At 35.7% G+C, this 13,291-nt stretch overlaps 1 protein-coding gene across 1 annotated transcript in view; it reads left to right on the top strand.

Moving 5' to 3' along the window:
- Positions 1 to 13,291, top strand: part of LOC149411499 (semaphorin-2A-like) — a 302,491-nt gene that overhangs the window by 230,537 nt on the left and 58,663 nt on the right. Inside the window, exon 6 of the mRNA XM_089646667.1 lies at positions 940 to 1,044. Within this exon, the coding sequence (XP_089502793.1) occupies positions 940 to 1,044 (105 nt within the window). The remainder of the gene's footprint in view (positions 1 to 939; positions 1,045 to 13,291) is intronic.

The raw sequence follows: 13,291 nt of genomic DNA, 5'->3' as shown, positions 1-13,291 counted from the left end.
ATGCAGAAACTATTGAAGTGTCCCTTTCTTAACTAATAATTGTAAAGTATCGTAAATGTACGTCGATTTTTTACTCAAATTCGCAAACAAAAGTTAATTTCATCTTCAAATGGTTTGTTTTGTTAATTGTGTGATACAATTTCTGCGTGCAAACCGGATATTAAAAGATTTTAGATTTTAACGATATCTGTGAAAACGTGGATACATGACTGACATCGGCGGTTGCTAGTTAACATTCCCAAAAAATCGAGGCTTGCAATCCACAATGTAATGCTGATACCAACTCTGATGTTCCGCAGTAAGGCATAGAACTGGCAGAGGAAGGATGTAAGCAGACTGGGTGGTGTTGAAATGAGATCTAAAAACATGTATGACCGTGTTAAAAATTGTGGAGATCCGGAAGAATACGCCATAAATGATGCTCAGATGGTTTGTGCACGTAGAACGGATACAGAAAGAATAAGTAAGGAAAATTAACTACGAAGAATGGCAGAAGAAGTCGGGAACGCCTGATGAAGAAATGTCATGTCAAAAGTTAGTATAACATATTATATGAGACAATGTATGCATGTGAATGAAGCAAGGAGTGTTTGCCAAGACATAGTTTTGTGGTGGTCCGTTCTCTCTGTTTCTGAGAGGAAACAGCTTGGCGGTTACTTAGTTAACAATGTCTCACATTAATCTACTTTAATCTAAAATTAATAACACGCTGTAAACTAGTTTAACAGTACTGATAGGGCAAAAAGCATCTGCGGTGAAATATCACTAATGGGCTAAATAAATTTACTAAACTATTTCGGATTTAATTTGAACTATTTTCATCGCGTTATAAATCATTTCCTAGGTGGAAAGTCTTTCAAAGAACCTACGTGTCTCACTGGAAAGTAACTGACTGTCGTTGTTTAATTTATTCAGCCTTTGTTTTTTTTTCTGTTTCAGGAATTCGAGTGCAGAAATCATATTCGTGTTATAGAGGACATTGGAGACAACATGCTGTACGTATGTGGGACCAACGCTTACAACCCTAGAGATCTCATCATTTACGTGAGTTAAATATATCAAATATGTGTATTAGACGTTGCATATACCAGAATAGGAGATCCTTATTTCCCTCTTCACGCGTTTTACTTCTTAACACAATATTTATAAAATAAATTACTACGTATAGGTACCTACCGGGATCAAATAGTTTTATCAGGCATTGTTGATCATTTGATACATAGTTGATTAATCAAGATTCGTTGTATGGTCTTTGTTTGTTTATAGACGAAGAGGACACATCATAATCAGAATCAGAGTCATAAATATCTATTCTGAGTATCGCTCTGGAAATGGTTTTAACTTTTACGTACCTAAAGGTAAACAAACACTTTAATACTCGACTCGACTCAGCTCGAAGGAGGGTCACTTTGGTCCCCCATATATTGCAGAGCGATCGTGTTTCTTAATACTGTTTTTTCACTTTCCAGTAATGCTCACTATTACTACCTATTCGTTTTAACCTGAAATCCCCCGACTTCACCCAGAAGTCAATAATTTTAATCCAAAACGGTAAAAGAGAAATCGAGCGTAACTCAAATGCATGTTACTAATAATATATTATACTTTGAAGTTTTACTCTGTTATTCCAAAAAAGCAGAGCAGTGCCCCGGCAAGGCAAATATCCTGGTTTCAAGTTGTTGACGCAACTATTAATCTTTCATTAACATTGTCCTTGCAATTTTTCCCATCCTATTTACAACAGTAAAAGTGACTGTCAAAGCAATTTATTGATGGAGTCTGTTTGATGAACATCTCTTTGTAGTCAGTTCTGTTATTGATATTAACTCAGGGTAGAAGGCCTGTGCAGAGAACATATTCAGTTCCCTCGGTGCCTTTCGTATCTAACCTGGATGTTATAGAAGCTTGTGCGTGAAATAAATCATATCTCCTGTGAGTGAAACCAACCATCAACATCTTTGAAGAACATCAAAGGGGTAAGTCGGATTCCTTCCTTACTCCATGTTCACCATCTCCAACCAGTTGTATCAACTTCCAAGTTCACAATTAATTTATTTTTTCAGTCCACTCTTGATTCGCCTATTGCGATCACACAATTCCTATATTTTTTTATTTCAAATTTTCGTTTGTGAATCACTAATATTGTCTTGAAAAAAATAAGTATTAAAATTTAAGGTTTTTCTCATTAAGTTATTACAAAATTTTTAAAAAGGTTAATTTTATCTTAATTTAGTGTATCTCATAGGGTATTTCTTGTTGAAATATTGTTTTATTTATCTATGATGGCTGACTGACATTTATTTGAGCTATAGGTACTCGGTCATCAAACTGAATTATTTTGAATACGCCTAAATTAATTTAATCAAGACTATATCAACTGCACAGGTACTCAAGCCCAGGCGCAGTCGAGCCAAGTCGAGTCGAGTCGAGTCGCTGTGAATATTAATGAAGCCAGGCAACACTTACTTGCTAATTAAATAGAATGACTGACGTCTAACGCCATCTAGCTACAATCGATTAGGGGTATTAATCACCCACTGTAATTAATAATTTGGGTAAAGATCTTGGATTACTTTGTCTTTTGTTGATACAATGGCCGAATATTTAATGAAATCGCTCGAAACCTACAAAGAAAGCCTAAGGGAGTTTTTATTTTATAGAACTTAAATATTTCATAAAATTTGAAAGTTCTTATCAAGCTCTGTTATTATTTTATTTATTTTAAACAACATTCAATGGTTACAAGCTACTTTTAGTGCTCTTTTTACGTGGTAACTACTTACCACAACACTTTAATTCAATTTATTTTAAATTTAATAATACATTTACATGGCAAAATAACAATTTAGAATTTTGATACAACCGATTTTTTAAATATTGTGTGGAATTGCTGTTGTGCTGATGTCTTGTCAGGTCGATATTAGTTCCTAGAAAGGCAGGTTGCCTGTTCTAAGGAACCAAATGCTCCAGTTATGCGTAGTGTATGTTTATTATTCTGTAATAATTATTGTTTTTCTACAATACATCGACTAAGTGCGTTATGAATTGACCTATTTGGTGTTGTTTGTGAATGTGTTTGTGTTCTAAATTAACTGCTAAGTGATTAATTAACAACATAACAAATCTTATATTTACTGTAAGAAATGGCACAATCTCATAAGATAAGAAAAATAACATTTTTTTGTACACAGTAGTTGAATTTTAGAATAAAAATATGTAACCACTCAAAAAGCCCAATTACGGAGATTTTCAAATATTTTTCAAAGTAAAAACTAATGACAAATTTTTAAGGGTGTTCGTTTCGGAAGGATTTTATTTGTTGCGTTAATTATTACTATGTTCACATGTACAGTTATATCGTGCTATTTCTAGAAAACTACGCTCGAAAGAAATAATGAAAAATAACTGCTTGGAATTCGGTCTGAATTACGTTTGACACACGACCGACTACAGATTATTTAAAAATCTTTACGGTCTGTAATAATGAAACGGGCTTTAAATATTATTATACGATGAACTTAAATCACAGCACATTTAACAAAACAATAAATCCGCAATGCGATATAAGTTACCCGGCTGTTCAATTTACGGCGCATAAAACTTATATTACGGAACAGCTCTACCATCGCTGGTGATTCGTGGCCCCATGGAAACCAAAGCTGTCGGTTAGTATGACTGTGTTTGTGTTACTCGTAGCCAGGAGCGTAGGCAGGACACAATGCTGTAGTATTTCAGGTTTTATTGTGCCTCCCATATGATATTGACGACCTTTGTGGTAAAGCTGTAAGCCTCTCGGCTCCGGACCATCAGGTCGTGGGCTAAGAAACCGTGTTTTTCCACGTAGATCATAGGTACCTATAGCACATAACACAAATTAAAAATGATATTAACTTCATTTGTAAAGCGCAGTTTTTGTGAAAGATCACCTCAAGGGTGCTGTATTGTCATGATTTTCTAGACTTTATCTAAATTTATTATTTAGACAGGTCACTTCAGATAAAAACAATTTTATTAGAAAGCTTAAGCGTGGATAAGACACGGCGTTACAAGCAGAGGACACTATATTAAAAACAATAGACTATATCGAATCTAAAGCATGATATTATTTCATTTAATAAAGTATAAATATGAATTAGATGAGACTTGCAGCTAAGTCACAGACCTGCGAGTTCGATGACCCTATTTTCCAAAACGAAATCATAATATTGACAAAGGTGAAAGGCTGTTACCAGGCGACTTAAGCCGTAATAGTGAACTAAAATATTATTGATGCAATTGAACACCTGCACTGAAAACTGTAAACATGTTTTTGCAAGGTGGCGCTGACGTCACACGAACACCTGTAGAAGATACTATAATAACCTCACTAACAAAATATGTATTAATATTCAATATTTACAATTGGTCGAAGCAATACGTAAAAACGTGAACTTTTTATATAATTTGAATTACCATTCCTGTTTCTCAACTGAAAGCTGAGCTTTCCTTTAAACAGCTACCCGGACAACGATGTACGACGAAATATTTACTGCAGGCACTCCAACAGATAAGTCGGACGCATCTCTCTCAAGACAATAAGACTTAATCTAGACTTTACTCGAACAAAGGAGCCCTGGAATATCGGAAAAATCAGTCTTGGGCTAACTTGTGCAGAGGAAGTAGATGCCTGTACTCGGACTTTAAAGCTCGATAAGGCGGCAGGCCCAGACGGAATACCCCCTAATACAATTGCTTATATGTCAAAAATCATAAGTCATCCACTGAGTTATATATATATATATAATCTAAGCATTTCTACTGGTTGTTTCCCCCATTCCTGGAAACTCACGCGTGTGAGCCCAATTTTCAAAGCTGGAGACAAGGCTGATATTAAGAATTACAGACCTGTTGCCATTCTGTCAACTATACCCAAAATATTTGAAATGATTATTTATAAGAAATTACATCACCAAATTATGCCGTTTCTAGGAGAAAACCAACACGGTTTCATGCCAAGAAAATCCACGGTATCAAATTTGTTAACATTTTCGCGATTGGTGGCCGTCGGACTGGACTCGAGACACCAAACCGATGTAGTGTATACGGATTTTGCCAAGGCTTTTGATCCAGTTGATCATGATATTTTATTACTGGCAAGTTTTGTGGATCATTTAAAACATTTATTTCAACAATACTCCTAAACACATCATGTAAACCAACAAATAGCTGTAATTTTCTGTTTTTGTTTCTTGTGTTTGTATGACTTGTTGCATAGCTTTTATCAAATGTAATTTTATTCTTATTTTTTATGTTTGAAAGTATTTGTCAAATTAAAATTATACTACCAACCATGTAAAAGCCCTCTGGGCGTTAAATAAATAAATAAAAATAAAATTACTTAAAATGTTTAAACTTGGCTTCGATCAACTGACACTTATCTTCTTCGCGTCATATCTAAAATCCAGAAGACAATATGTATCAATAAATGGACAGGAATCCAAACAATTCCCCGCCTTGTCAGGTATTCCCCAAGGGTCAAACCTTGGTCCTCTGTTGTTCCTAATACTTATAGACGACATCCAGGTCTGTGTAAAATATAGCAGATGTCTTTTATTTGCGGATGATCTCAAACTTTTGATGGAAATAATATTTTACGAAGACTGCTTAAAAATGCAATCTGACCTTGATGCTATAGCAGAATGGTCAGATAAGAACAAATTAGAATTTAATATAAAAAAATGCGTAACAATGACATATACCTGCTCTCAGAAGCCCGTAGTTTTTGATTAAACCATTAAAGAGAAAAAATTATGCCGAGTCAATAGCTATAAAGATCTCGGTATCGTCTTTGATCCCAAACTAACATTCTCGGACCACATATCACGACTTACTACAGCATGCTACAAACTCCTGGGGTTTATCACCAGAACATGTAAACAATTTCACGACCCAGATGCAATGAAAGCCATGTTTGATGGCGTCATACGAAGTAAGCTGGAGTATGCTAGTGGTGTGTGGACTCCGCACCAAACTAAGTATATTAATATGCTGGAACAAATCCAGAAAAAATTCCTCAGGTATGTCTATATGCGGATGCGTGGAACTTATCCAAGGTTCATGCACCATGTGGACTTACTTGAGGCAACAAATAGATTTAGTTTGGAAACTAGACGTCATGCAAATCTTGCAATACTTAGTTTTAACATAATCCATAACTATATTGATAGCCCGTTCCTCTTGGAATGCTATGGTTTATACGTGCCCGAAAACTTCAGCCGTAGTCGTCGACATGATTTATTCAAAATACCATACGGCAGAACAGATATTCTAGCAAAACATAGCATGACAAGAGGAATGGTGCTATTGAATGAAATCTCAGAAGCACTAGATATATATAATTCTTCTTTAAATAGCCTAAAGTTTTTTTGTACAATAATTATCTTCATAGGTGTTAAGATTGTCAAATTGAGAATTGTACAGTAATTGGATAATCTATCCGTTGTGCAATAAAAAAAAAAAAATACAATAGTGGGGCGTCTCCGTGTGCCGTTCCTTATAATCAAATGCCGCTGACGTCCCGCTGGCTACCAACTGCTGGCCACCGATGCTGGCCACCTAAGCCTGGCCAAATCCTACTGGATACGGACTGAACTGGCCACCGCTGCTGATCACCTAAAGGCTGGCCAATTCCTGCTGGCTACTGACTGAACTGGCCACCACTGCTGACCACCTAAAGCTGGCCCCATTACTGCTGGTTACTGACAGCTGGCCACCTAAGGCTGGCCAAATCTAGCTGGCTACTGACAGCTGGCCACCTAAAAGTTGGCTAATACCTGCTGGTTACAGATTGCTAGCTACCTGGTTGCTAGCAATCTGGCCAATTCCTACTAGCTACCGTCTGATGGCCTCCTAAGTCCAGCCAATAACTGCTGGCTACCGAGTGCTGGCCATTGCTGCTGGCCACTTACTACTGGCCATCTGCTGTAGCAGTCGCCTGCACCATTTGCTGTATCGCATGGCGCGCTTATCACAATCAACAGACGCACAATGTGCTCCAATCTGAAATCATCGCTGAAAGCATTCCGATTGTCTCAGTTTCTATCTGTGTATTAAAACACAGTAATCTTGAAAAATATATACTACTTCTTGTCAATTGGGTTGGCTGTAAGAAATATGAAGTACCTATAAGCTACACCCCTTTGTACGTTCTGCATACCAGTACAATAGATGTAATTAAAATGTGAATTTTGATTTGAATCGTCTTTAATATTATGGTGGTTTGAATAGAACACCTCACGGTGTTTTACTTAAATCATTACCCAGGTTGAGGACTGATGTGTGCCGGCGATTTGAATTTTGATTTGAATTGTCTTTAATTTTATGATGGTTTGAATAGACACCTCACGGTATTTTACTTAAATCATTACCCAGGTTGGGGGCTGATGTGTGCCGGCGATTTGAATTTTGATTTGAATCGTCTTTAATTTTATGATGGTTTGAATAGACACCTCACGGTGTTTTACTTAAATCATTACCCAGGTTGAGGGCTGATGTGTGCCGGCGATTTGAATTTTGATTTGAATCGTCTTTAATTTTATGATGGTTTGAATAGACACCTCACGGTGTTTTACTTAAATCATTACCCAGGTTGAGGGCTGATGTGTGCCGGCGATTTGAATTTTGATTTGAATCGTCTTTAATTTTATGATGGTTTGAATAGACACCTCACGGTGTTTTACTTAAATCATTACCCAGGTTGAGGGCTGATGTTTGCCGGCGCTTATTATTTACAGTCTTTTCATTAAAAAAAAACACGTCCCGTACACTAGAAATTACATTTGAACGTACAGTACTATTGATATTACATTTAGTAGAAGATAGAATATTTTTTGTTCAATTTTAAGACTGGAGAATATTTATGAAATTTCAAAAAGTTAGAAATTATACTTAAGCTTAAATGTGAAATTGACAATGGTTGTTTACATTTTTTTAATTACTTAGTTTTTTGCAATGCCGCGGACTGCGAAGGTGAAAGGTTTGTCTTTATGGATATGTCTCATTGGCTCCAGACGGTTAGGAGCAGTTGGGACTTTTGTGTGGTGTTCACATAAGATTTTTATAATATTTTAGAGATTTATGGTAAGAAAAATCACCTCAAGGGCACTGTAATGTTATACCGTGAGCAAAATAATAGCTTTCAGTGTCACAAAGTTACATTCCAACCGATCACAATCCGATCTATTACATATTTTGAACCTTTCTCTAATTATTGCCCTACAGTTATTTTGGCCTAAATGTATAAATCCTTCTGCCAATACCAACTTCCTTGCTTTTACTAAGTAGACTTTTAAACAGGAAAACATTCAAATATTGAAGAAAACTATTTAAGAACATTCCCACTCAAATCGCGTTACAATATTAGCGACTTTAAAAGTTTAAAAGTTTTACAGCAAAAATTTAAGTCACGTTTTAGAATTATTTTATCGTAAAATATTCTAGGTCGGCAGCGTATAAGCCTCGTCAAGCTTTGTTAGTTACGTCATAGTCTTAAAAATAATATTGGTATACCCACACCTTTTTCATGCTTGTACCACGAAATCTTTGGGATCCTTAATAGAAATATAAAGAAATGCGTTAGTATAAATCATCATCACAAGACTCAATCAAAAAAATATCATAAAAAATACTAATTTTGTGCGTCCGAAACACTAGTTCAATAAACTCAAGAACTCGAATATTCATTGAATTTTTACAAATTGAAACGAATTGTGTCAAAAAATCAGACGAGGTATTAAAGTAGGTTCTGTAAAATAATTAAAATAAAATAATTTTCTGTAAACATATATTTCAACATAAAATTATTTTATTTGTCTTCTCCAAAATTAGAATTAAAATAGCAAATGATTTTTCACGAGTCAGCGCTAGATGTTTTATAAATATAATAAAAGTCAAAACGTAAACCTTGTGTCGACACAGGAACGAAATACGAAGAACACAAAAAAGTTTTTTGTGTCAATTTAGTTGACATATATAATACAAAGACGAGTTATGTTGATATTAATTGAAAAAAAATATGGCACGTTAATGTTTCTAGATTGAATTCGAATAACGAAACTCATAAGGATATAATAGCACTACAAATTTGAGTGAATGAAAGAAATGGCTACAAATGACATCATTCATATCCAAATGGAACGAAACTCATTAGAAAGAGATAGCCATTCAAAGAATACGTCTACGGGTGAAACAGCTGTATTATTATGAACGCCCCTCGTTTCTATTGCGACACGACGTACAGACGGGCGAGCATGTTCGCGGTGAGCGGTCTGAGCATGACGTCACGTAATTTATCCGGCGATACAAAAATGCTTATAGAGTAACGACATTGGGCCGCTTTCCCCCTACTTCTTAATGAACAAACGAGCCAGCGGAGTAGAATACGACGTACGTGCTGTCACTAGGTTGTAGTTCATTCTCTTCTTTCTCTTCAGTCTCACTTTATTTTATTTGACGTTTAATGTTTTAGGTAGTAAAAAGAATAGTGAATAATTGTATTTATTTAAATAACAAAATGCTTTTTGAGTAAATGCGAATGGAAAAAAACTCCATCAGATTTGGTTTTTGCTCGAAGAGATCGTTGATGTGCTGAAAAATGAGCGTCGGCGACATCACAGATCTTAGTGGCACCCCCGCAATCATTTGGTGCGGAGAAGACAAAGAGAGGTCAATTTCGGTTTAAATTGTTTTTCCTTTGAGAAAGTCCGCAATCCAATTATGCAGGATTGGATGGATCCTATACGATGGTAACTTCACGACAAGCGCCCGGTACCAGACCCTATCATAGGTTTTGGAGATATCCAACCGGACAAGAAATCTCGTTTCTCTGAAACGTCTCCACTCTCTAATATGCGTTACATTTCCGAGCAGATCGCGACATGATTGGTTTTGTTGAAATCCATAGTGCCGATCGCTTAGGATGTTATTATTTTTTAGGTATGTGAGCAACTTGTTACTAACCATCCTTTCCAATACCTTGAGAATATGAAAGTGACGGCTGTAAGAATTGGAGCGGTCTTTTTTCTTATGGATAGAATGGACGATCGCCTTTCTCCAAAGATAAGACATCTTTCCACTTTTGAGTGAGTGTTTAAATAATGTTGAGAGCAGAGGAGTTAATTCTGCAGAACAGGACCGGGGTTAGGTATTCTGTCTGGCCCGCTGACTTTCAACTCGTTTAAGAACCGGAAAACCTATTTTTTCTGGATTTTTGGTTCCTTCATTTATAAATCTCAGTGCAGAGTAAAAGAGGGAGTCTCCGTTATCTTGAAGAGTCGAGTTTTTGGGCTTGGTTGGAGGTGAAAAAGTGGTTCTGCAGAAATTCTCCCGATTAAACTAGCGAGGGACCAGAAGAGGCAGTCTGCCAGCTTTTCATCAATTCTTTGGCCGTGATCGCTCTTATCTCTACATTCAATACATAAAGTTCTTTTATAATATTATAATACTTATGTATTTTTGCTATATATAGATCACCTTCTTTCCTGAACATAGATTCTTTTTTTAATTCACTCCAAACTGTTATTAGCAGTTCCGATAAATTTGAACGTCAAATCATTATAGGCGATCTTAATATTAACACTTTATCTCCATTTCACCCCCATTTCAACAACTACCTATGCATGCTCACAGAAAATGGATTCATAGTAACAATCAATACACCTACTCGTGAACAGGGCACGAAAAAATCCTGTTTCGAAAATTCTTATTCTCCAAAATGTATGTGGGAAACAAAAAAAATCAATAGGTCTTCCGAAATTAAATCGTTAGATATAGGTACACAAACTCCTCTAATCCTAAAAATATGGCGAATTTTGCTAATAACTACTTCACATCGGTGGGAACCATACTTGCCAAAATGCAATAAAACTGAAACCAATTTTGCCAAGATGGTCACTTCGAACATCAACCATAAAATAGACAATATAAAAATATCGACAAACAAAGTCTTGGAAATAATTGACGACCTAAAGCCATCTAACGCTTGTGGACCAGACAAAGTTTCGACAAATCTGCTAAAAGTAATTTAGTCATTCATAGCAGCTCCGATAGCTTTCATTTCAAATCTAAGTCTCAAATCATGAATATTCCCTAACCATGTAAAACATTGAATTGTTGTATTACTACACAAAAATGGAGATAAATCTGCGATTCAAAATTACCGGCCAATATCTCTGGTCAATTCGGTCTCAACAATTATACAGAAAATTTTCAAAAACCGTCTTAGCTTTTACCTTGAAGACAATAACATTCTTTCTGAGAGACAATATGGCTTCCGATCGGGTTTAGGTACCGAAAATGCCATTGGCAAACTGGCTTAAGTCATTTCTAATAACATCGGTCGAGGAATTAAAAGCATCGCGCTCTTTCTGGATCTGGCTAAAGCTTTTGACACCATCTCGCACAAAATCCTTTCTAAAAACTTCAGCTAATCGGTATTCAGGGGCAGTTACTTAAATGGTTAGGAAGCTATCTAGAAAATCGCAGTCAAAAAGTTAATATTAGTGACACTCTAAGCGATCCAGCCAATACCGAATTTGGTGTTCAACAGGGAAGTACTTTAGGACCGATTTTGTTTAATATCTATATCAATGACTTCTGTAACAGTAACCTTGACGATCATATCATCAATTTTGCTGACAATACGGTCTAAATATTTGATGCAAAAAACTGGTATGAAACGCAACGAAAAGCCGAAATCGGGATAAACAATGTCAAACATTGGCTAGATAATAATCTCCTTACTCTCAACATGGATAAGACAAAATGTATACGTTTTAGTGCAAGGAAATACTGAATATTACTATTCACATTTGTAATGAACCAAATACTTGTACTTGCAATAACCTAGAATCCGTGGATAGTTTAAAATATTTAGGAATCACCATAGACAAATATCTGAGATGGGAAGAACACATTAACTCAACTGCCTCAAAAGTCAGAAAACTTACCCACCTTTTTATGATATGTGTAATTTTTTACTCGAAGATGCATCCCTAGGTTGGGGTGGCTGTGACGAAACAATATTAGACTCCCTGGTTAAAGCACAGAAATCACTACTAAGGACGGGTTGTTTCGGAGAATCTGAACAATTCATCAAATTTCAACGTTCATTTTCAAGTTCTGTGAAAGATTTTTTGAAGTTCTGTTTTTATTTTAGTATTGTCAAGCAACTAGCCTACAATTATATAAAAACAGAACTTGAATAAGTCTTACACAGAACCCGAAAATGAACGTTGAAATTTGATGAATTGTTCAAATTCTCCGAAACAACCCGTCCTAAGAGTCATCCTCAAAAAACCATTCAGGTACCCCAGTGATGCATTATTCACGGAAATAAAAGTTCTCGATGTTAGACAACTATATATTAGAAAGATTATATTACTTGCACAAAAACAACGTCAGCACTTCCCTTCCATCGACCACCTTTACGACACCCGACTTTCAAGGAATAATCCAACTGTCCCAATAAAAACCTCGACGTCCCTTGGGCAGCGGCAATTCTCGTACTTAGGACCTACATTATTTAATATCATTGCTAATGCTTGGAAAACGAAAAGTATAAATAATGTGTTGCACAAATTGGTTAACGACTGGCTCTTTGATTTAGGGAGGGTAAAAAGTGAAAATATGTTGATCAATAGATAATCTCATTATAAAAAACATATATGGACATTATTGTCAAAACACTCACACATAATTGTTTAAAGTCCATACGATACAAAAAAAAAACATATTTATTACCGCTGAACACAATTGTCTATTCTGTTCTAAACTTTATTTATCAATGCTATCGATTATCTTCTAATCACCCAACTAAATTATAAACTTATAAACTACTCTTCCCAATTTTTCTACCTTACAACTCCTGCGGTGATCTGTCTTTTTATTACTACTATCTGGCTGTTATTTACTTTACCTACCGGTTTTGTTTTATATTAAGTGCTAAATTATTATATGAACTAAACTTGTCAATTTGACTGACCTAAAACAGGATCCATTCCTAGTTGGCTAGTCAAAGTTTCCGCATGTTTTATTGTATGATTTTTATGTGAAATAAATTTGTGATTATTATTATTATTTATACTAATACTTTTCCCGTTTTCAGTATCCTGAAAGATTATCCAAGAGGCCAATTCTCCGGAGTGTATTGTTTTTTTGATTCTGATCGCTTCAGCACAAGGATGACGTGGTTTCAGAGGATCTGACGGAGAAGGGAATGTAGAAATCCATCGCAAATGTGATTACCTCTCCCAAC

This window comes from Hesperophylax consimilis, chromosome 25 (genome assembly GCF_061612785.1).
Source record: "Hesperophylax consimilis isolate HC1 chromosome 25, BYU_Hcon_1.0, whole genome shotgun sequence".
NCBI classification, from domain to species: domain Eukaryota; kingdom Metazoa; phylum Arthropoda; class Insecta; order Trichoptera; family Limnephilidae; genus Hesperophylax; species Hesperophylax consimilis.
This window is presented reverse-complemented; position numbering and strand designations above follow the sequence as displayed.